This window comes from Macrobrachium nipponense, chromosome 26, assembly GCF_015104395.2.
Source record: "Macrobrachium nipponense isolate FS-2020 chromosome 26, ASM1510439v2, whole genome shotgun sequence".
NCBI lineage: Eukaryota > Metazoa > Arthropoda > Malacostraca > Decapoda > Palaemonidae > Macrobrachium > Macrobrachium nipponense.
In genome coordinates this window covers 58,880,006-58,906,103 of record NC_087215.1, presented here as the reverse complement: position 1 = coordinate 58,906,103, position 26,098 = coordinate 58,880,006, and the positions used below count along the sequence as shown (strand labels likewise).

The 26,098-nt window shown below is 38.0% G+C and overlaps 1 protein-coding gene across 1 annotated transcript in view; it reads left to right on the top strand.

The window, feature by feature from the left end:
- The window catches only part of LOC135200306 (transcription elongation factor S-II-like), a 102,430-nt gene extending 78,589 nt beyond the window's left edge, over positions 1 to 23,841 (top strand). Inside the window, 2 exon segments of the mRNA XM_064228843.1 lie at positions 3,583 to 3,729; positions 22,497 to 23,841. Of these exon segments, the coding sequence (XP_064084913.1) occupies positions 3,583 to 3,729; positions 22,497 to 22,577 (228 nt within the window). The 3' untranslated portion in view covers positions 22,578 to 23,841.
- The last annotated feature ends 2,257 nt before the right edge of the window (positions 23,842 to 26,098 follow it).

Below are 26,098 nucleotides of genomic sequence, written 5' to 3'. Positions count from 1 at the left end.
ACCTTTGTATATGTCTGCTATCAAAGAATGGAGTAAAAGGCTATACTCTGTCTCTACAAAGGGAATTGGAGATAGCAGAGGATTAAGATCTTCGGGATCTTATACGATACCTCAATATGACAAGAGTAGGATATCATGTACTTCTAATGGGATCTTTTTTGTGGCCACAGATTCCATGTTCCGACAAGATGGAACTGCTCCTCTTCAAACTTCTTTGAGAAATTTTTATGAGGGAATTCTTTGTTTCTCTTGGTCCTAAACGACCAAGAAGACAAGTGAATTTTTTTTTTTGAGCATTGGAATCTTGCATCAGATTCTATGGAGACTACGGCAATGGGTTCTTGCCTTCAGCATAGTATGTCTGGCAAAAGAACTAAAACCCCCTATTCCTGATTCAATGTTTTTCAGATAGAGGTTTGTTGTCCAGGCAGGGTACTTACGTTTTCATCTACAGTAGAATGATTCAAACGTTTGCCTACAGAGTCTTTGGAATGCGATGACGGCTCGAAATGCTTCCCAGAAGGTGTTCAGAGGGATACAATATAGAGCTAGAAAATCAGGAGTCCTCCCAATTTCAGCTTGGAGTCTCCTTTGACTTCCAGGCTTCTTCCCTTCCTTCAGACAAGGGAAGATTCTGCAACAAGAAACCCCTTCAACAGGTAAGAAGAGATCTCGTGAACAAGGGAAGTACTCAAGAAGGATCATCCTCGGAGGAAAACTCTTATCTCTCGTACTGTTAGATATCCTATCGTATACTGGATGTAGCTGACTACAATCACCTCCCCTTGCCGGAGAGGCCAAAGCTCAAAGTGGAAGAATTTCTTCCACCCTTCTCCAGTCTTGTGATTTACTTTTGTGGATGTTCAGGACTTTCGGACAATGTAGCGCCAACCAGGAGCCATATGCCAAAACAGGCGTAAAAAACGCCAGAGGCAGACAGCCCCAAGAACACTGTCATTGTCTGATAAGGAGAAAGACCGGGCCTACAACCTGGCACAGATGCGCTAGATGCGAACATATCGGACAGATAAGAGTGTCCGATGTGGACATTGCCAGATATCCTCGAGACTCTACCAAGCTCGAAGCTCCGGCAAGTGGGGAGGAGGCCAAACCATGGCGCGAGGCGCCAGGCAGCCACGATCGGTTACGGTAGACCAGCCGTGAAGCTCCAGGCAGGCGCAAGGCGCCAGCCAGGCGCAAGCCAGGCTCTAGGCTTCATCCAGAAGGGATCCTTTTCAAAGAAAGCCCTGGTCTTCTTCTTTGAAACAAATGTGATCGCCAAGCACTTCTTGAGTAACTTGATGATTCCTTCAAACAGCTGAGAATTAAAAGCGCTTGAAGTGCGAGCTTTTATGAATTCTTGTTCTTTCCAGAATAATATGTCATGAAGGACATATTAGCTGTAACTTACGGAAGATACAACTCGGGAGTTGACTTCCCTTTGCACGAAGGAGGTCAAGTTGACCTACGAGAGATCCTTCTCTCTTGGTTTTACGTGTCTACGGATACGTTGCTGGGATAGGGAGCCGACACTGATCCTTAACTAAGTGAGTTAATTTTTCTTTTAACATAGTGTTTTGTTCTTTGGGTTGTTTGAAAGGAGTTTGGGGATATAACTTTTCAAGCACAAGCCCTCGTGTTAGGATCAGGTGATCGGGATCGGTGTTGTGCTCCTTAATTATGCCTCTAGGCATAGGTGTATTGTCATGAAAGTGGATAAGACCCCATTGACAAAGGCCATCAGGCTCTGTCGAGTAAGTGGATAAGACCCCATCGACAGATCCACAAGAACTCTTAGCCATAGGTCACATCCTCGCTGAGGCTCTTGAGACGAAGCAGACTCTTAGCAATAGCTAAGAAGTCAACCCTTCGTCTAAACACATAGGAACCAAGGTTTTATTTATTTATTACCTACAACGTATGTTGTTTACCTGTCTAATCAGTGAATAGCTGTCTCTTACCCTCCACCAAAGGGTGCCAATCAGCTAAGTATATATCTGTCAGGGAAGTTGAATGTATGAAAATGATATTGTTATGATACAATAGTTTCATACATACTTACCTGGCAGATATATACGATAAATGGCCCACCAAGCCTCCCCGCAGGAGACAGGTGGAAGAGAAAAGTCTGGTTTTAGAAGGTATGGTTCCTATTCCTGCCACCCAGCGGCAGGACGGTAGATCACCTGACCTACCTACCTGTAGCGTATGCCGCGAAATTCGAATTTCTGTCGGGGAAGACGGAGTCTTAGCTAAGTATATATCTGCCAGGTAAGTATGTATGAAACTTTATTGTATCATAACAATATCATTTTCCAATGACACTTTTATCACTTGGTATTTTCAATACTAAGCATTGGCTGCGCATTTTTTTTTTTAGAATAATTAAACGGCTGATGCAGTTGTCTTAACCAATTTGCTGTGCCATGCAGATTGCTAATTGGTATACAGTGGACCCCCCGTATTCGCGTTCTCCAGATTCGCGGACTCACACATTCGCGGATTTCTCTTGGGAAGGTTTCCCTGCATTATTCGCGGAAAATTCTCGCATTCGCGGTATTTTTCTATGATAAATATCCACAAGTTCCTGTTTTTTTTTGATGAATTTCATCATAAAATGCACTTTTTGTGATAAAACTATTAAAAAAATCAAGCATAAAGATTATTAGTGGGTTTTTCTCGAGTTTTAACTAACAAAATAGGCTGTTTTTAGCATTTTTATAGGGGTTCCAAACATTCGCGGGTTCTAACTATTCACGGGGGGGTCTGGTACGCATCCCCGCGAATACGGGGGGACCACTGTACATATGTGTAGAGCTTGATAACTGGTATATGTATTGTCTATAGAGTTTGATACCTTTCCCCATTTTTTATATAGTTCTGCGTTAAATGAGTGTTTTTCACTATCGGCTACCAATCCGCAGAATCAGAGGATTTTATTTCAGGTGATAGAAATTCATTTCTCGATGTAATGTAGTTCGTATCCCACAAGAAATTCATTTCTCAATGCAATGTGGTTCGGATCCCACAATAAGCTTTAGGTCCCATTGCTAGGTAACCAATTGGTTCCTAGCCACGTAAAATTATCTAATCCTTCAGGCCAGCCCTAGGAGAGCTGTCAATCAGCTTAGTGGTCTGGTTAAACTGAAATGTACTTAACTTAACCATTTTTTTATAAATTCTCCTCTTACACCTTTAAAACCTCCTTGACTGTCAATTTCCTTTTCAGCGTTGAATGACTTCATAGGTCCCTGTTCTTGGCCTTTGGCCTAAATCTTATATTCCAATTCCCATTTTTTATAATCTTTTCTCTTTGTATTACAGTCTTCTCACCTTTAACTTGATTTTGTCCCTATTCAGTATTTATTTTTATGATGTTTATGGTAAAACTGTTACTACTATGAGCAAAATATTTACTGAAATGGTCACATCATTGGCCTTAGGTTTGATATGAAATCCTTCTTTTATACTTCCTTTGCGTGCATGTCCAGATTCCTAAAGAACATATGTTCAGTAGTGATTACCATGCTATATTTTTTTATAATAAATTTTTGTCTTAATGTGTATTTTTTTATTTCATAGGAAATGGCAAGTAATGAAATGAAAGCACTTCGAGAGAAGTTCACAAAGGAGGCTATTGATGATCATCAGTTAGCTGTTGCACAGGGTACCAAGACAGACTTGCTTAAATGTGGAAAATGCGGCCAGCGAGATTGTACTTACAACCAGGTATGTTCTAATGTATAATTTACATAAGTTGGTATGGTTTTCAGAACAGAATGTTCAGTTTTCAGCTTGATATATTCACATACACCAGCTAATGTTTTGTTCAGGACACCATTGTTGGTATAATGTATGTACATTGTTCTGGAGAAGGATCCAAGATCCAGTCAAGATTTACTAAAAACTCAAGGGGGAGTTGCTTAACTCCAGAGTTTCATGCTTCCAAGTGCTTTACTCTACTATATATATGGAGAATATTTTTATTGCATGGAGTTTCTCTTATTTTCATTAGCACTGATTCCATTCTTATAATGTGTTGTACTGTTATGATTTAAAATGTTTTTCATGATGGTACCCATACACAGTACTATACCAGTCAGTGAAGAAGGTTCTGTGTAATGTTGTGTTGGCCATAGCAGCAACACTTTTTGCATTTTAATAATTTTATTCTATATCCATGTCCATCTCTCCCAACTTATCTGGGATATAGCTCTGGGAACTGAACAGAGGCCCAAATAGTTTTATGTTTCAGTCATGGAGAAAAGACAGACCAAGATCTTGGTGTCATAATTAACATGCTGTGTGTGTTCAGGTATGGAAGACAGCAACTCAAGACTTGGACATGTTACAAGATGATATACAGTGTGCCTGTCCAAACATTGAACAGGACAGAAGTCAACAAAATCCTTTTTTCTCTATTTGTCCAAACAAGTATAAATGATTGAAAGCTTGTGGTCACAGAACAATGGAATGTCACATCACACCAAGACAAGAGGATTCAGCCAGAGTGATGGGTCAAAAAAAAAAAGAAAGAAAAAAGAAATGTGGATATGGGAACAGGGATGAGGTGTGGTTACATGCATGGTCAAATTACTAATGGAGACAAGGCACCCTCAGACACATCTGTTTGTGAATAAAGGAGTTGATAATGAGAACCAGCCCAAAGAATGACAGGAAACATTGAAATTTCAACCCTGTTATCAGATTTTTTTTTTAACATACCCCATCAAATTACAGTATAATTGCTGGGTTCATTTAAGCTGAGTTCTGGTCTGTGGATTCCTTACATATTGAGTATCAGCCTCTGAAGTCTCATTCTTATCACAAGGGCCTTACTTAAAAGCAGATGGATGGTGATGGGACGTTGCTTAAAACTGGGTTCAATTTGGTGTGCGGATGCAGGCAATACCTGATGTACTGTAGAAACTGAGGAGAGCAGGAAAATGGACCAAGGTCCAAAGGAAACCAAAATACTGCTCAGCAGTAAGGATTTGACAATGCCAAAGGTTACAGGGAATAGTAGGAAATCTTATTTCTGTTTTTTGCAGAGGATGAGGGTATGCCTTAGGGATAAGTTTCATTACTTGTTGCCAACAGAAATTATTTCCTGGTTCATCCTTTTTGGTAATTGGCTACAATATATCCCCAGGAAATATGTTCTAAGTTATATCTATAAATTGTCCTTTGTTATATGTACTGGATTTCTTTTCCAATACTAAAGTCCAAGTTCGGTAGACCAGGTATTATGTATCCCAGCCTTTTCCATCATTCCAGAGCTTTCAGACACCAACAGTTTATACATAATGTAGATAGGTATAAGTCTTAAGGAAGAAGACAAAAAGCTAGAATATACCTTTATCGCATATATATTAAAGTAATTATGCAATGTTACACAATCACACAGACAGAAGCAAAGTCGTCAAGAAATTTGTGCATACATGGGGGAACCAGACTTGAGACAAGGTAAGATTAAAGTGGCTTATGGATGTTCAGCCTTCCTGCTATATATAGTTAAAAAACAGTTTTCAGTAATAATAAAATAAGTAGAGGGTGGTACAGTTCATCATTTGTCATAATTTACAGCACAACGCACATTTTTAAAATAACTATTATTTCACTGTGAAAACTCATAATTTTGGAATGAAGCTTTGTCTTCTGCAGATTAAAATCATCTGTCAGACTAAGGATATGTATTGAGTGATGTTCAGTGCAGTGAAAAGGAAAAGCTGATTTAAAAGCTAACATGATGTTGGTGCAGTACCATCCTATTCAACAAATTTGAATTGTCAACTTTCTGTTAAAGGCTGGTTTGAGGATAATTTTTGTGAACTGGTGTGAATAGTTGGGAAACAATAATTTTTTCTACACAAGTTCAAACTTATATTCTTTACGTTAGGATAGGCTTGGAAACAGCAATTGGCACATCTATGACAAGGGAGTTGACCATAGATGGTAGGGGGGAAGACCTACCTACCTGTCAGTCTGCACTCCGCTTTGCTTTCGGCCACCACCAGATGCAGACATCTTTTCTTTGGCTCTCTGCACCTATCTTCATGGTTATCAACTTAGTGCTCTGTGATTTTGAGTATTTTTGGTCTTTCCCTTTTTCCTGTTTGTGAGATTTGTTGTTTTTGGTACAAGATTGATCAAATCCATAAAACATTACAACCATCTGCTTCCTCTTCTCCAAGGAAACCTCTTGCTAGGAAAGATAGACCCTGTAAGTGCCTTCTGTCTAGCATGGAAATTTACCTGTATATGCTATGTATGTGTTGCAGAAAATGTTTCTGCAATTGAGAGGATACTTGTTCTGAGTGCTATGCTGGAAGTCGCTGTCAGCAGGGATAAAATTTGTGGCTAAGAAGACTGCTAGAAAGCCCCCACCAGTGTCATTGGAGGGAAATATTTTGTTAGTGACACCAAAGATCTCTGGCACCTTCTTTCACCCACTGCTTCAACTCTTAAGGGAGCTGTCTCCTCTTTGTTTGTCTTACATTGATCATTTGGCAGAGTTTGGCATCTCATTTGAGGCCTTGTTTCACTCTGAGTGTCTTTAATGGTGGCCACTTGCTGCAGAAGGAAGACTTGCTGCTAACCTGATTATTCTCACAGGTTTGGAGGAGGCTGAGAGACTCTTGAGTTAAACCCATCCCTGGAGATCTTTTGGTAGCCCAGTGTGAAGGCTGGCAACTACAATGAATCCTTCACTGTGATGTGTCCTGAGGAGTTAGGGGGTGTTCTCTTTCATTTCTTGGCTACAGCTATTACCTTGGCAAGCCTGAGGAAGGTGTTGTCTGTTTTGTGTTTGTCTTCATCTTCATGTGCTTCTGCCTCTTCCCCTTTTGACTCCAACCGCTAGTAAGCAGAAGAGGAAGAATGTTGCTCCTTCTTCCTGCAGGAAGTCTCCCAAAACTCCCATTGGTCAGTCCTCTTATGGAAAGGACTGATGGGGCTCTTACTAGTGAATGGCATATACTGCTACAACTGTTGCATTCTAACAAGAACACAACCACTAACCCAGTGTTTCCCAATGTACCCACCAATGAGCAAAATTGACTAGTCTGGCTAGTTTACTGTAGATCTGCTACCCACTGCAACACAGCTTAGCGAGAGAAGGTGAGGAAAGAGCATACAGATGCTTTTTCACTCTTCCCCTGTTCTGAAGCATGAATGGTACAAGGGTCCTGGGAATGTTTCCACCTGGCCTGGTGGCACACTGTCATGGTAGTCGCTTTATAGTGAAGAAATAATTTTGAAAGGAAAGGAAAATGTATTTTTTTTTTTTTTTTAGTGTTTGGGATGTGTTTTGTCCTGTTTTCTGGAACTCCAGCACGCGGTTGTCTCTGGCAACACAACGCTTTGGATATGACGTAACATTTCGTCCACAGTTTTCTGGAAGGTATTTTTTGCTGGGGGGAGCATTCTTTGGTATATGGTATATATATAATATATAGTATATAATATATATATTATAAATATATATAATATATATATATATAGATATATATATCTATTCTATCTATCTATCTATCTATCTCTCTATCTATCTATCTATCTATTTATCTATCTATCTATCTATCTATCTCTATATCTCTATATATCTATATATCTATATATCTATATATATATACACACATATGACTCAAGAAAAAGTGAAGAGAGGATCAGAGAAGAAGTAAGAGAGGATGAATAGAGTAAGAGTCAAAGGATAAGAGAGAGTAGGAGAGAGGGAAGAGGACATGAGAGAGAGAGAGAGAGAGAGAGAACAGAAACAAGAAAGTGAAGTTTGTAGTCGAAGAGAGAGATTCCGACGAGTAAACCCTTTCAGAGAAGAAGAAACTTTCTGTAAGTGTTTTGAGAAGTAACCCATCCTTCAAGTTTCAAGTCGAAGTCATTCCTTCCTGCAGTGTGAAAATAAGAAGCCCATCTGAAGCTTTTACTGCTTCCTTGTGAAGCCATCGTATCAAGCACCGATCTCAACAGCTGTTTTACTAGCCAGCAAGTATTTCATTACCGCACTTCCCCTTTCTCACTTATACTAAGATTTAATTTTATGTACATAGGAGAAGCCATTCTGAATTTATCTTTCTGAATAAGTTTGTAAATGAATTTGTGTTTTTGATTGATTTTCTTTCTATATTCGTATCCCGCGTTTTAGTTATTGGCGTTGAATCCTTTTTGTTAGTGCAATAAAGAACCTGATCCAGACAAGGCAAGAGGAGGTCCCCTGCTCCACCTTACTAGTCTATCACCTGAGACCCCAAAATTCTGAGTTTGTTGCCCCCCTGTTGTCCTCACTTTTTTTTGGTAACCATATGTATGTAGGAAAATAAGTCTGCTCTTCATTTCTGCCTGTGTCCAGGTAAACAATTACCCTGAAACATGTCAATTTCATGATTTTTACATCTTCCCTACAGGCATTTTTGCACATCAATTAAGAAACAGCATAGTATTTGGCTTTGAACGTATTTTCCAAACTAAATAATGAAAACTATTGTATATCTGAAATAAGTTTGTTTATTCCTTGCTAAAAACATTTCTAGTAATGATTTTTCCAAAAGTTAATTGGGTTTCATCCTTGTTTCACATGTATTGGTAGTGAAATAAAGCAGATATATACAGTAGTACCTCAGGTTTTGAACTTAATTCGTTCCAGAATGATGTTCAAAGTACATTTGTTCGAAATATTAAACAAATATCCCCATAAGAAATAAACGGAATCAGGACAGTTTATTCCAGCCTACACAATAACTCCCCCTTTTTAGATTTTTTCTATTATTAATGTGTTCAAAAGTTAAATTAAGAGTGTAAAGTAATGAAATGGTACGTTATACGAAGTAAAATTTTCAAAATTTTATTTTTCTATGTATGATTTACGAACTGTTTGGTGAAAATGGCGCCTGGCTGGCTGGGAGATGGAGGTAGGAGAGACAGGAACCCTTTGAGGAAACCGAATTGGTTGCAGTATGCAAAGGTTGATAAAAAAATCAATTTATATCCACATATTAGGTAGGAGGATAATCAAAGGAATCGATAGTGTGTGCGTCCGATTGTGAGAGAGAGAGAGAGAGAGAGAGAGAGAGAGAGAGAGAGAGAGAGAGAGAGAGAGAGAGAGAGAAATCAGCATTCAGCATGTTTACACTTGGATCTTAAGTGCACGAAAGAGATTAATTATGCCACAATACATAAAGTTACTGTTGGCAAATGGCAGACTTTTAAAACAAACATGAGGATTTTGCAAACTAAGTAATAAGTCAAGAATGCAAGAAAAGGAAAGAGATAAAATAACTTTTCACAAGAAAGCCATTTAAACAAATAATCGAAGGCATGAAAAAGCTGAAAGCAGCACCAGTTTGTTTATTACAGAGCTGAGTTACTTTTACAGTAAAAAGCAATTGTCATTAGATGGGTATTTTACCATAACAAAAATAAAAGTGTTTTGGGCAGATCGAGTGTAAGTGAAAGAAATGGGCGAATAATCATCCCAGCCAAGCTGAGAAGTCAGTGGGAAGCAGAGCCCCTCTCTCTCTCTCTCTCTCTCTCTTCTCTCTCTCTCTCTCTCTCTCTCTATCTCTCGTCTCTCCGTTCTCTCTCTCTCTCTCTCTCTCTCTCTCTCTCTCTCTCTCTCTCTCTCTCTCAGTGCACTGCGGCGGCACCGAACACTGACTCGATCAAACTTTTATTTATTTATTTTTTACTGTATTGCGTTTGATTGTTTTCATGTTTTATCATTGTTAAATTTATTGTGAAATATCATTGTATTTTTTATCTGAATTGGTACTGCTTTTATGTACATATTATAGTAAAGATTTTACTGTCTCTTCTCTCCTCAACAATACCACGGCGCATGATAACTTTAAATCATTAATTCATTATTCCTTAAAAATATAAACACCCCCTCCGTTTACCTCAAGTAGCTGTGTATCACTGCAATGATGAATGATTTTGTTAATCGTTTATGCTAAATTTTTTTGTGAAAAGCTTCGTTTTTTCATTTACTATTTTGTTAAAATTGTTCAATTAAACCGTCTCACTCGGCACACCAAACACTGGGTAAATTAAGACTTTTTTCTTTTTTTTTTCTCCTTTTTTTCTTTATTGCATTTGTTTTCATATTGTATCATTATGCTAAATTTATTGGGAATGCCCTTTATGTGAATTGTTATTGCTTTTACATACATACAGTAATATTTTAACTCTCGTCTTCTCTCCTCAACATATCAGTGCTCCTTCGTTCAGTCTCAAGTCAGCTGGGCATGACGTCACCGCAGTTACATATGATTTTATACATCTTTTATGCTAAATGTTATATTGAAAGCTAAATTTTATATTAAATGCTTTATACTTTTATTTTGTCGAATATGGTTATCATTAAACTATATGTATACGTATTGTAAATAAAAAAATTTAATACAGTTTGACTTGTAAGACCCAGTAGGCCGTCGAATACAAGTACAGTGGTCCCCCCATATTCGCGGGGGATGCGTACCAGACCCCCCCCGTGAATAGTTAGAACCCGCAAATGTTTGGAACCACTATGAAAATGCTAAAAACAGCCTATTTTGTTAGTTAAAACTCAAGAAAAACCCACTAAAAATTTTCATACTTAGTTTTTTTAATAGTTTTATCACAAAAAGTGTATTTTATGATGAAATTCATCAAAAAAACCAGGAATTTGTGGATATTTATCATAGAAAAATACCGCGAATGCGCGAATTTTCCGCGAATAATGCGGGGAAACGTTCCCCAGAGAAATCCGCGAATGTGTGAGTCCGCGAATCTGGAGAACGCGAATACGGGGGGTCCACCGTACGTATAAACTAGATAATCAGTCAGTTTGAAGTACAAACATTTGTTCAACAAGCAATACAAAATTTTTTGAAAATTTCGTTCGAAAAACGGTAAGTTCTACATAAGAAACGTTCAACAAACGAGGCACCACTGTACTGTAAAAAGATTAATTAATACGCTAACTTGTTAGATACAGTCTTTCTGGCTTTGTATAGAACGCTTGGTAATATATAACCTTTTCTTGATCATGATCGGGGAAAAAACGATGTACCGAATATACCAAAAATTGATTAATTATTGTATATGGCAAACTGAAAAGTACCTTCTCTTCACAGACAGGGATACAGGATACTGAACTTTTCAAACAGATCAACACTTCCCAGGTAAACCTTTCAATATGAATTTTTCATTGTTAAAAGTGGTATTCATTTGGCACATTATGTCATATACGTGTTGCCATGTGCAACTGTAGCAAAGCGTCGTTAAAGTATGACATATCATTTTAATAGTGCACTAGTCCTCAGTGCCCTCCTCATCACTCTCAATATCTGCATTTGTTTCACATGAATGCACAACCCTGTTTGCACATTCCCTGGTGCAGTGGCATGCATCAGCACAGGGTAAGTTCAATCCCCTGCAACTGCAACGTTTAGTCATGCAGGGCGTTTTACAACCACAGCCGGTATATTCCATCTGTACTTTTGGACCTGGTTCTTGGTCTGTCCAGTAAATGGATAAAAAATCATTAGTTACAGTCCAGCCATGACCATTTGGACTTTGTTCACCAGGTTCAGGTTTGAGATCTCGTTTCCACAATGCTACTTGGTAGTTGGCTCGTTTTATGTGTCGCTTCAGGGCATTCTGAGATGGAAGTTGATGTGACTGGTGACACTTTACACAAAAGAGAAAATACCGGGCTGCATTGATATGCTCCACATATCAACATTCAGCAATCCAGGACCATGTCTCTGACTTTGAGGGAAAGGTAGAAAACATCAAAGGTACAAAACATCTGACAAGGTCATTTGTTGCTGTTACTTGCTGCTTATCACTGGCACCAGATGGATTTGGTTGAGGTTCACAATTGTGGACTCTGCGTTGTATGAGGATGCCATTATTGTCCCAGCAGAAGGTTGTGAACACATTTGATAGGATATTACTTGGCAATAATACCCCACCTTTTTCTTTTTTCTACCAGTTTCTAGGCCAAAGCAAATTCTAACTCAAGCAACTTAGTGTGCGAAATTGTGAGTCCAAATCTATTTAAAATGGTCACTATCTGGGAGCTTCCAGTCAGATTTTTTATGGTCATGCCTAGAGAGACATGCTTTGGTGTTTTAACTCTTCCTTTCGAGACATTGTGTATGAGATCCTGTCCAACAGCTATCACTCTTCTGGGTAAATCAGGTTCAACCGTCTCCATTTCATTCCCACCAAATTCGTGTGGAGACGTCATCCAAACGGACGTTGTAAACCTGTTCTGGCAAATGAGCTTTGTCTAATGTTACATCAACTGAAGAAACATGTGTCATTAGATTTTTCTGCTTCTTTAGTTAACTTCTAAGATGCTTTGCCACATGGTTAGAGAACTGCCCTGGCAATAATAACACGGGCCATTTTGGTTTCATTTTCAGAATACTCAGAGTCAAAGTCAGGCCTTATGGTATCAGCAAGTTGCAATTTCTGATAAAAACAAAGTCTCTGATTCATTCCTTTTGCCAGGTTGCCAAAATGAAGGTTGTTCTCCAAGGGTTTCAAGCAAGCAGTTCTTGAGTTTGTATGATTTGTAATTTGGAGCTTCTTTGCCATGTTCTGAAAGAATGCTCATTGACGTTGTTTTTTGCCTGCTAAGAACATCTCTTTTGACCTCTTGTACAACTGAGGTGTATGCTTCTTCATATGGATCCTTTGCCTTTGGTGCTGCACATTTTTTGAGTATCTAATGATCTCTTCTTGGTGTACCAAACATAGCAACTATGATGGTATCATACCTCAATTGTAATTGGATCACTGTCAGGAAGTTCACGCACTATACAGTATCATCTCTCTATCTTGCAGCCTGAAGGATTCTATCTCCAGCTTCAAAAGTCGTGCACTGTACTAGGGGCAGCAGGTTCTTTTTGGCTTTATCATACTTTCGAGTCTGACAGATCATAGTTTAAACAGGGAGCTGGCCTTGGATGGGTGGTGCCATTTAAATGGTTGTGGGTCTTCATTATCAGCAGATTCAACCAAGTTCTCATCCCTTTGTCTTTTGAATCTTACAAATATGATCTCGATTTGTGTAGGCCTGATACCAGGTCCGATGGTAGATGCCTAATGGTCCATTGTCCTATGTGTCCTTCAAACATTTACAGATTTTATCATTTCTTTCCCTGGCTGCATTCTAGAAAGTTTGCCGGCTGACTACGGAGAATGGAGTAAATTTACCATTTGTACCCTCTTTATGACAAAGACACTTTGAAAAGTCTACTTGAGATTAGTAGGAGTAATTAGGCTAGGACCTACATCAAAAGAAGCCATTCTAATCATGCATATTCTACTAGTTTCTGCAATACTCTGCATTTACTGAGGGTTCTTCACCATCACCAGAAGACTTACTGCCTACAAAGAGAAAGGAAATTAGAATTATAAGGGAAAGTCTTTTAAGAACCCACAGTTCTTTTTAAGGTCAATCATGGAATGAACTTTTCCAGTTGAAATCTTATCAAAATGTTCTTAAAATACCTACTTGTGTGTTTAGAAAGTTTTGAGAAGTAAAACAAATAAAACCAAAAATAGTGTAACATTATTACTATATTTAATATTATTTCCATGTCAAAAGTATTATACTTAGAAAATTTTTGTTAATTGCATTTGAAAGATCTTAGAATTTTGAATAATACACAGCTATCAGATACAAATATTTCAAAAAATGCTATGAAAAAATGTAATATTAAAATTAAAATACTACTTTTATTGTAAATTGCATCAATAAATCATTAAAGAAATCATTTTTGCCATATTCAAAATTTAATAACGTAGATTTATAGAAAACTTAAAGACCTTCACAACGATAGTGAAATAATTCAAATATTCTCTATAGGTCTGTACAACCAAAAAATTATCTTTAACTCAGGAGAAAATTATCTGTGTAGGGTAGTTGTAAAAATCATGGAATTAGATGTTTCAGGGTAATTGCTGACCTGGAAACAGGTGAAAATGGATAGCAGATATATTTTCCTTTTGTTTGGTACCAAAAAAATGAGCTAAGCAGGGGTTGGGGGGTGACAACGAAATCGAAATTTAGCCCCCTTATTGGAATCGTGATGGACTATACCTGTCAGTATAGGTTTCAGCCTTGGAGGGCTATGGCACATTTAGTAGACCTCCCCCACCCACGTTCACCGAGTGGGCTCACTCTTCCCGACCATGAGGACACTACCACTGTGGGTTGGTGACGGAGGACGGGGTCAGACAGGTCCAAGGACCATGACGAATCATTCTTGCTCTCAGTCCAGTCCTAGGACCAGATAAATCATATGTCTTAATGGTTGAGTGATCCCCAGGTGGCTTCGAGGAGTTTCCCCTTTTCTGAAGAGTAACTCAGTATATCTGAGGCCTGGAGGGGCCCGAGGGTCCTCTGCCCCAGGATTCTGAGTTACAAAGACAATTCCAGCAGGTCATTTCAGTTCAGGCAGCAAGATGACCTAGAGGAAGGTACCTTGGCTGCATCAGCAGATTGCTTCTTTGCTATCGAGGCTAAATTAGATAGAGATTATAAAATTTTTGGCACATAGCCAAGTGCCGGAGCCGGAATCGAGGCTAAAGGAGGTCTGTGAAAACTTTCTCTCGATTGGTTTGCCATGGCCCTGGTCCAGGTGAATTCTCTTGTCTTAGGGCAAGACAGTTTTCACTTTGGTCTTGCTGGTTTTGTAAGTTGCTCTCTCCACCTCTTATTTTGCCAGAGGAAATATCACCCAGATTTGAGTGCTATACTGCCCCCAGAGGTAGACCAAGACCTGACACACTGGGCACCTGGTGTCTCCCTAGATCATTTTCATTCTGAGAGTGGCTCTATTTCATTTGGAGGCGATGGTGTCAGATTTGAAGGCCATGGCCACTTTCCAAGCAGTCTCCTTGCTGGACCTAGCCCCTCATAGCAGCTCGCATCTTCCTTATCAGGTGGTCATACTCTGATAAGGATGGCTCCTTCAGGAGGTTTCTGCTGCCTGGAGGTAGGGAAATTACCTACCTAGTCCAGACAGCTCCTGTGGTTCAACTTGGTCCTGAAGAGGAGGAATCTTGGACTGGGGTCTAAATCTCTCTCTTTCCTCAAAGTGAGGTGCAAACGGCAGTGAACAGCATATGTACCAAAAACAACAAAGCTTTTGTTGACCAGGCAGTATCCCATAAGGCTTCTTGGTCTTTGCAAAGGTACTGCAGTCAAACTTTCAGGTTTGTCTGGTCCTTGGGCATGAGGGCAGAGGAAGGCCCTGACTTGCTCTACTTCTTGTCAGCTCCCCAGACTACCTCTCCTGTAGGAAAGGGTGTGCACCCACGCTCCTTTCGGCTCCCTGCCCATCCTAGGAAGGGAAGGAAAGGTAAGAGGAAGGAGGGAGAATGTTAATGACAGCATTCCACCCCACCACCTGTCGAAAGGTGAGGATTGCATGTTGAACCATTGAACAACTTGGCAGCGACACAGAGTGGAGTCATGGGCAGTAGGTCCTGTGGAAAGGATATATTCTCACATTCAAGTCTCTGCCACCCCTTATTTGCGATCTGATCTGACTTCACTTACATTCCTGACTCGCATAAGCACTCCCCCTCCGGGGTGGAGGTTGGAGACTGGTTGTAGACACCTCTCTGTTGAACCATATATTCGTCAGACACAGTTCAAGATGAAAACTCAACTCTGTATTTAGACCTGTAAAAATTGACATGAATTTGGCCAAATCCAGGCATTTAGTATAACAAGCAAGTTTTTGTTTTTTATTGCAATATAGGTCAGGGTATACCCAAAAAAATTCAACCCCAATCAAACTTATGGAAGATTATTTTTTTCTTTGATTAATTTCAGCTCCTGCGTAAGATGATTCCATGACCTGTGGAATCCTCTTGATATATTTCTGACTAATTTCTTCAGTTTTATACTTGCATTAGTCTTATTATGTCACCCAAGGGGTGATATGTGTGTGTGTGTGTGTGTGTGTGTGTCCTTCCATCCTTCAGTTTGTCTGGAGATCCAAACAGCCCAGTTGCAGACTTCATTTCAAGGAGAGCCCCAATTTTTATTGAAATTTTCCTTTCATCCTTAGGCATTAATTAATGTAATTTTAACTGAAAAATATATAAATTAGTTAGATATAAAAATTTTATATGAAAATAGAAGTATGAAAATAATTAGCTCAATCAGTTAGGAGTGACTTATCGGCAGAGACCATTAAGTCTTGTTCAAGGCCACTATTGCTGTCAGACTGTTATTTTAATATGTACCAAGATTTTTATATTTGTAGTTACTAAATCCATTGCTTGTCTTCATACCACAGTATTCAGAGTAAGTTACATTACTTTGCTGTAGTTGGTTGAATTAAACATGCTATACGTTGCTACCTTTATTTACAAGACTGTGATGAGTTAAATAATTGTCTTCTAATTCCTTTTCATGAAAGGAAGTACACAGTCAGAAGGAACAGACATTTATTCTGGAATGGTGCTTGGTCAGACATGATAATTGAGCTAAGTTTGATGAGGTCTGGAAAGAAACAAGTCTCATTATTATTACACACACACAGTCAGTTTGAACAAAATGGTTACGCACTGCTCATATTATTGCCCAGTACGGTGAGGCCGTAAGATCATTAACCAACACATTCATTGGCACTTGGTCCGAGTAGCACAGAGATGAACATCAGTGAAACGTGATAATGAGCCCCTCCAGTTAATTCTAGACCTCCTAAGGAAACAAAACCCTTTCAGTGTTTAGGATGAACATCAGTTGGTAAATATTGCAAGTGGAATTATTGCAGATGAATGAGTCAATGTTGAAACATCATTGCAGATTGGGAAGATCATTCAAGAACAATGACAGGAATGACATTTTCTCAAGTAACCATGAAAACAAAACAAAAAAAGCTCAGACTTTCAAGGTAATGCAGAAACCTGTGAAAGTGACAGGTGAGGATTTGTTCATATTAAGCACTGAGTAAAATCAGACTTCTGGCTGTACGTATGCTGCAGTAAAGGTCAACCTACATAGGCAACTTTCTCCTATGAGCTGTCATCAGTTGTCCCTTCTCTCTTTATAGATGATGGAGGAATGAGAAATACACCAGTCACATCTCCCACAATTTATCGCACATATGGATCTTGATATTAACTGTGAAATCAGTAAACCAACACTAGTGGCTATAGATGGATGTGCTTTGCTGCACAGTCAGCATCGGCCAAAAATTGGAACAATAGACACATTATGAGTTATGTGCTATCTTAATGCAGAGGAAAAGTCCTGGCCTACCTGTTTATGTTGTATATTTGATTGTTATACAGTTAGGACGACCAAAGATCAAGCACAGAAACCGTGTTGACTAGACTTTCCATTCTATCTGACAAAACAAAATTTCTTTCTAAATAGAAACAACAAGCAGGAACTGATCAGAAGATGCAGGTACTGAGGTGGAGTATGCTGATGAAGAAGGAGATGCAGGTGTTATAACTGTGAGGAGAGTTCTTGATTAAACAGTTACTAATAAGGCCACCATTAAAGTAGTTGCTGATGATCCTTCATCATGCAACATCCGGAGTTTATATGGAAACTATGCAACATACATTTGTCTGTAATGTAGCTGGAGAGGTTCTAGGATGTAAAATGTTCATGTGCCTTCCATTCATACATACTATGTCTGGGTGTAACACCACCTCACGCTTTTTTGGAATGGGAAAGGTAAAACACTTGAAACTCTTCTTGTCATCCCAAAACCTATGGTCTGATGTTCTTGGTTTTGAAGATAGTAATGCCAACACTGATGATATTTTAGATGTGGGATTGGAATATGTATCACTGCTGTACCAAGAAGGTAGCTTTCAGACACTGAAACCCCTCAATGAGCTTAGGATCCTCTACATTACTTCTCCCAGTAGAAAGGGTGCCACCATCTTAAAAGTTGTGCCAGTTTCATTGTCTAAGGTTCATTTTCAAGTGTGTACCTAGCCCAACCTGCAAACAGTTCTCAAATATGAGGACAATGGATCCAGGCTTAAAGTAGATGGATCAGTTGATTCAATAATAATGGTTTTGCCTTCAGCTCCTCCAGAACTAGTACTAATAAACATGAAATGTAGCTGTAAAGTAAAAATATGTGTTTCATGTAGCTGTTCTAGAAAGCCTCTATCGTGTGCAGTTCACTATATATGTTGTTGGTGGGGAATGCAGCAACTGTGCAAACACTGAAGTCTAGGTAAATAATGATGATGATGATGATGATGAGGAGGAGGAGGAATTTGACGAGGTATAGCAGGCCCTCGGTATTGTTCACAGCAACATTATCTGTTATTATTTTTATATGAATAATGCATCCATACTATATTAGGATTTATTACAGGTGTTAATGATCAGCATCTATGATTAAGGAAAACTAGTTTATTCCAAATGTATCTATTTTCTTTAAACAGTCTTAATTATGTTCTGTTATTGTTTTTGTATAAATAAGGGTTCTATTCTATATGTTCTATATTAGGATTGCTAATATTATAGGTGTTGATGACCACCATCTATGATTAAGGCAAAATAAATAAATGCTATAAAATGAAAATGCATATACTTATTTTTTCTATTTTATTCCAAATGTATAAATTTTGTTAAACAATCTAATTATGTTGTCTGTTATTATTTTTGTATAAACAAGTGTTCTATTCTATATACAGGCAGCCCTCACTTAACAGTGGGGGTTCTATTCCAAGCCGATGGTGCTAACGGAAAATCAGCAATAACAGCACTAAAAACCTGCTTAACAGCCCTGCTAACCAAATATCAGCACCATTAACCAGAGATTGATGATGCTGTTAACTAGAAATCGGCGTTGCTAACTGGATAACAGCGCTACTAACCAGAGATCAACACCGAAAATCCAGTTAACAGCGTCACTAGACAAGCGACGTAAAACTGGATAGCTGTTAACTGATACCACTGTTAACCGAAGGCTGCTTGTATTTTATATTAGCATTGCTAATACTATTACAGGTGTTGATGATCCACGGCTAGGAATAATGAAACATATTGATTTAAAATAATAATGCATTTATTTTTTCTATTCCATTTCAAATGTATAATTTTTCTTTGATTTAAACAGTCTACCTCCATTTTTATGGTATTATTACAAACCATATGCTTTAAACTATAATAATTAAAGCAAAAATGAAGCATTACCTTAAAGTAATTGATATATTAGTCTGGAAATTTTTTTTTTTCTAATGTTGGTGGCGGCCATTTTCTTCATTGCCGAAATGTATGGTTGCATATTGTTAATTTTGGTTGAATTTTTTTGGGACATACCTGTCACCCATGGGAATGCATAAAATGCTTGTTATACTAAATGGCTGGGGTCTGTTAATTTTTACTGGCCTAATTAGTTTCATTAGACCTGAAAAACATACTTTGGTACCCATCAACAGGTCTACGTACTCGAAAGTACTTCCCCTTTACCCTCAGAGGAGTTGTCACCGAGTTCATGACTGTTTTGACCTTATGACTGCCCAAGTGTTCACATAAGTTTTCACACTGGTCTCAGCTTGGGCCCATTTGCATGGGATGCGCCTTTTGAGGGACATTGATGATTGGCTTGTCCTAGCAAGCTCCCACAAGCGACCGCCTCCTCGAGTTTTGTCTCAAACTGGGTACTGTATCATGATAAACTATGAGAAGTCAGATCTCATTCCCAAGTAAAGGGTAAAGTTCCTGAGTGCAGATAGACACAGCAGCAGTGGAGAGAGTAGGCGAGTTTCATGGCTTCTCCTTTGATGTAAAACATACCAAAGACTTGAAACCTGTCAGCCTTTTATGCCAGGTTCAAGTCCTTCTCGATCCCCTCCCTAGAGGACTTTGTAGGTAATGATCTGGATAAGATATTAGTGAGTCCTGTTAAGGTGTTCCAGTACTACCTAAATATGACTTGGGACCTTAGGTGGAGTGTTAATGAGACTATTAGTACTGGGAGGGTCAAGAAAGATGTGTCCAAAAATACTATCTTTTTCTGGCTCTGTGAGATGATCAAGTGGGTGTATTACTAGTCCAGCAAGGAGGGTAAGTGTACAGTATGGAATAGAGCTATTGAATTCATGGGCAGTGCCCCTAGTATAGCATTCAGGAAGAATCAGCCATTCAGCAGGTGTTACATGCCAAGGGTCGTGGCAGACCACATTCACTTTCTTTTACCTTTGGAATGTTGCCCTCAAATCCTTGGAATCATTACTTGACTTTGCATCAATATTTACTGCCGAATTTACAGCCGTAGTCTCTGCCCTAGGTTTAGTTCTTCAAAGTAGTGACACTAATTTTGTCATATACTCGGATTCTAAAAGCACTTTAGAAGCTATCAAAAGATTTAATAGCTTTCATCCGTTAATCCAAAAACTTCAGGAGTTGCTTTTTCGTATATATTGTCTGCATAAGTCAGTCTCTTTCTGCTGGGTTCCTTCTCACGTGGGGATTCACGGAAACGAGACTGTAGACAGGGCAGCAAAAGCATGCTAGTGCTTTGCCAGAAACAACCTTCAGGAAAGTGCCTCATACAGACCTAAAAAGTCCTATTAGGTCTTATGTATTAAGTAAACGGCAAGAAAGGTGGACTTCTCCTCTTCTTGCCAATAATAGTAAGTATAGAAGTATTAGGAAAAATATACTGCCGTGGCCTTCGTCATTCCAGCTTGACAGACGAACAGAGGTTATTTTAACGAGATTAAGGATTGGGCACACGTATTTAACCCATCAGTTTATTTTAGAAGGAAGCAGCCCACCAGTGTGTGCTTACTGTGATGAGATACTAACAGTGGAGCACATTCTGATGGTTTGCCCCAGATATTTTAACCAAAGGAAAAGATATTTCCAGGGTAAATCCCTCTCAAATATCTTGGGAGATGAAGCAGATATTTCTGCTCTCGTCTCCTTTTTAAAGTGTATAAATTTTTTTAATAATATTTAGATGATTATTTATATATCATGCAGATTTTTAAAGACAAACTATTTTTAATATATAGTATGCCATTCATTTAAACTTCATATTTTTATTTTATTTATTGGTCCCATCTAATTTTATGAATCATCTCTTTCACTAATTCATTAATTCATCTACCATAATTCAACTTATTTAACCTTCACTACGGCGCTGAATGGCCTTCTTGGCCCCAGTGCCTGGGCTTTAGCCCCAAATATCATACATTCATCCATCCATCATTTTCTTGTGTCCTGTTGTTGCTGCTCAACAAGTTGTGTAATTAGCCCAGCTCCCTTAAGGGGGACAAGTAGCATCTTGGCTAAGGTATTCAGTGAGCCAGAGAGAGTATGTATGACTGGTTCCCCGCTTTCTTTCTCTTGCTCTTGCTTAGGGCAGAGTCTGAAAGCTGGCCAAGTACATGCTGGGCTGGCGAGCTGTACAGCTAACTTACGCTACAAGCCACCAGTCCTTGATTGATTTGTATTAGTTCAAGAATGCATATCCCCCTTTCTTTTGACAAGGTGAGAAAGGGACAGACACTAAACAAACCTTTTGATTACAATAGCCAGGTCTTTGTTGTCTCTTTACATATTACATAGTTTTTCCAGCCTTTTCAAGTAATCGTGTACAAACCCATTACAGTACTGGATGGTCTGAAAGTTCAAAGAAAGATTTCCTCCCACCTGTCAGTAAGTCTCCTAAATGTTAAGAACAAAAGTTTGTATTTGTGTAGGAATAAACTGGAAAATTTCAAAAGTAATTTGTACTTGTTCATACATGAACAAACCTTCGGTCGTAACAATAGGATAATTTCTAGCGTCTAGCTGGATCCGGTTAAATTGCAGATGAAAGCAAGGAATCTTGTGAGATCTGGCAACACGTGCATATATCAGGTGAAAAGTGGTCAAGGACCTTGCTCCCACGCCACAGCGTTCAGTCTTTTTTTAACCACCTGGGTGAGAGTTTTGGTTGACCTCTCAGCCTTCACCCGGTTCATTGCCCATTTTCGCTCATGTTTCTGTGTGCGTGCGTGTGCTTTTATTATGGCTGCTTCTGCTCATTCTCAGCCTCGACAATGTGTGTGCCCGGGTACTCCAGGTTTCCCGTGTTCTCGTTTTTTGGCTTCTTCACCAACTGATCCTCACATCACTTGTAGTAGGCGTCGTTCTAATGTTTGTACTTTTCCTAACTTCAAACCTGAAGTTCTTTACATAATGGCCCACCTCAGCCACCCTCTCATTTGGCACATGGACCAAAAGGCCAAGTGGATGCAGACCAGCAGGTGGGCAGGGCTTCCCTTCCTACCGGTTGATAGTTATCCAACTTTCAGTAAGTTTTTTAACAGCCGTTCCAGCTCACATTTACAAGCTTATCATAATGTGTAGAACTTCATGTTTTGTTATGATATATGCATTTTATGTTTAAAATCTGCTAGTTTTAGAATTTAATTTTTTCTGGGTGTGGTATAGTCTATTTTTGCTGGTTCTAATGCTTACCTTTTACTTTTTGCAGATGCAGACAAGAAGTTCTGATGAACCTATGACCACATTTGTGCTTTGCAATCACTGTGGTAATCGTTGGAAATTCTGCTGAGGAGCTTGAACCAAGTGTCATCTTATAAGCTCCACCTCTTCAATGCTCCTCAATAGAGAGATATTGATTTTGATATGTTCATCTAAAGGAGACAAATTGTGATTTTATGTTACATAGATATTTTTCTTTGCTCTTTTTAATTAGAAATGTTAAGTGCATCTTTTAACCCACCTTTTCATTTTGACAGTGGTGAATTACTATTTGTCTAAAAGTATGGCATAACTGACTTCAGCACTGGAATTACTTTGGTTTTGTAGTAGCCAGGATTAGTAAACAGTTTTTGTTTACCGTGCACTTTTCTTGTCAGTATCATGTGTTTATTCTGGTACTACAGATTATATCTATATTATTACAATAACTATGTTTCTTAGTTTGTAAATTAATAATCTAGCTTAACTTTCAACCAGTCATAGGGCTAATGATTAACATCTTGTTCATAAATTTTGGCAAGTTAACCAGATTGTCATGAAGGTTGTATGTCAACAAAATACAATTCGATAATAAGCAGTTGTCAATGGTTGGATAGAATTTTTTTGTCTGCGAGAAATCTATACATTTCACTGTACTGTATAGTATCTTAGTGGTCATGGTTATCCGACAGAGGAAGATAGAAGTTATTGTTGCAAAGTACAGATATTAATTATTTTTGTATTTGGAGATTTACTTTCATTAGTTTTAAAAATTGTTTACACCATTTGAATTTGATGTTTGACATTGCAGTCATAGAGTAATAATTACTGTGCAGTCTTTGCAAACTATGCTATATAACATGTTCAGATGTGAACTGCAATATGTTAATGTAAATAATAGCAAATGTGAAGATCCTTGCAACATATGACTTTATCTCCTGATACAAGCATTTCATGAAACTGTTTTATTCAAAGATAAATGAATTTATCTTTCACTTTGCTGTGTCACCATGTTGTTTATATTTTTTTTCCATTAGTGCTGTTAATATTTTTTTTCTACTTTGCTCTCAAAGATGTGTTAACCATGTTATCGTCTGGTAAATTACCAAATTCATTGCTCTGTTTAGTAGATGCTGTAGTTTGACTTTTGTATTTGGATTATGAGTTTTGTATTATATAGTTGTTAGTAATGTTACATTAAAAACTTGTGTTTTATTTATTTGATTATTGCACACTTTTCATGGTTGATCATTTTGAGCGACTTTTATTAATATGTTTTTAATAAAATTGAAAGCTTTTGTGCTTATAAATAATATACAAGTAAAGTGTTCTCGTAAAATACAAGTGTACCTGTAGATGAATTGTTTTCTTTGAATTCCAGTTTAATTTTTTCTTGTGTTAGTAAAGCAATCAAAAAAGATAATTTGACCATTGAATTTTAACTCATTTGAGTTGTGCCTTGTATCAGAAACCATGAAGGTTGAAGTACACTAGTTAAATGATTTGTCCAGTGTGCAAGGCTTATGATAGTCGAGAGTTTTGACTTCAGTTAGTGCAATTCAAATAAGAAATTTTACTAATAACAATCTTCCCTGTAGGGGATAGTGCCATCAGTGCACCTCATGGGGTAGTCTGTAGGCATTCTTACAGCCCCTAGCTGCAACCTCTTTTATTCCTTTTATTGTAACTCCATTCATATCTTTTTTCTGCGAGGGTTTCCTCCTGTTACACTTTTCAAGTCTACCGGTTCTCGATATACAGTCTGCGCTGAATGACCTCATAGGATCCAGTATTTGGCCTGTGCATTCCCTGTTGCTGAATAACCCACTGGTTCCATGCAACGTAAAAGCACCATAAAACAAACAAACTATATTCCATTCCTATAACAATCTACATCTCAAGTCCTAACAGACTAAAGTTTTTCAAGAATGATATTGTAGGGCTAATGGAGATTTTGAGTCCACATGAAATATTTTTTTATGGGCCTTCCAGTAGAAAAATTAAAGGGTTTAAGAAGAGTACATTTGCAGTGGGAAAATTTGGCAAATACTGAAATCCTGTAGTATAAGTTTGCACTTTGATTTTCAAGATATCCCATAGCTGAGGCACAGTCTATAACCTAATTCCTTTTTATTTCTGGCATCACCTGACATAGTTTACAATTATTAAATTTTTGAGATTTATCTGAAAAATGCCATCAAGAAAATATTAGCCCAACTCAAACCACTACTACATATATACGATTTATTACTGAAGTTCCACTAACGCACACTAACTTAACATACACATTATAGTATTCATGTATTACCAGTATCACATATTGTATGTTAAGGGATTTGCTATTTATTCATAGTTTCTTGTACAACTTACTACAGAAACATTTTGAGAGAGCAAGAGATACCAAGTCATGTAAGTGCCTAATCTATCTTACCTTGAATATGGAAATACCATGGTACTATTTGTACAGAGATTATGGCAAACCAATTTTAACATTCACCATTTACATTAAAATGAGTATGTTATTTAAAGCTTTCAATACCCAACTGCAGCTAAGTTTGCCTCAGTACATGGGTACCTGAAGAAGATTGTTTGCCGTTAAAAGCTTGTAGCTACTGCTTTGTAAATTAATCTGGAAATTAAACCATCCCATTGGTAAATTGAGCCTAAATGATACCAAGTAACCTATTGTATGTATATTTGCCTATATATGTATATATATATACTAATATATATATATATATATATATATATATATATCTATATATATTTTTTTATATATAATATATATATATATTATATATATACGAGATATATATATTATTTTATATAATATATATATATATATAGATATATATAATATATATATATATATAAGAGGTGAAAGAGGGGGAATGGCTAATAATATGTTTAAAGTGTTTTATATAATAATAAAGTCACATAGCTCTGCTCGCCTAGAGACAAGGGGTGGTACACTGCAAAGTTCACATGGGAGAGAAGGGTATTTGCTGAACAAGCAACTTGTCTCAGAGGTCGTTCCCTGTTTGCGAGGCATGTGCATTCGTTTGGTACGCGTATTACAGGCCTACTGGTTCAGGGTACTTGTGCAAAGGAGAGAACAAGCGGTTGCTCGAAGTGTCGGGAGAAAACGCCCATCGAAAAGGTAAGCCACACGTTCTATAAAAACTTTAGAAAATCTGTTACCTTTTGAAAAGAGAGAGAAGTGTGGAAATATTTCTCTTTACGTAATACTTTGAAAAGAGTGACGTGGGGTGTCTATATAACTATTATCTTTATTACAGATGGGTCCGATGCCATGGTTGATTAGGAATGGGATTCTCTAACTGATAACTGACAAATACTAGACAATGTGACTTGTTTGGGGTTTGAGAGTGTAATCTTAGTCCGGAAGGTAGAATGTTATCTTATTGGTTTTCTTTATGGGCAGATTTGGGTATTTATGCCATTATGACTTGTTAATCATTTTGTTCTTTGTTATAACCAATTGCTTTGGGAAATAAATGATATTTTTTTTATATTTACACAGTCTTAATAAGCCTCGTGACATCTTACAGACAGGGCACCGTTGGCAACAGGTAAGAGTTCCCAGTTTGT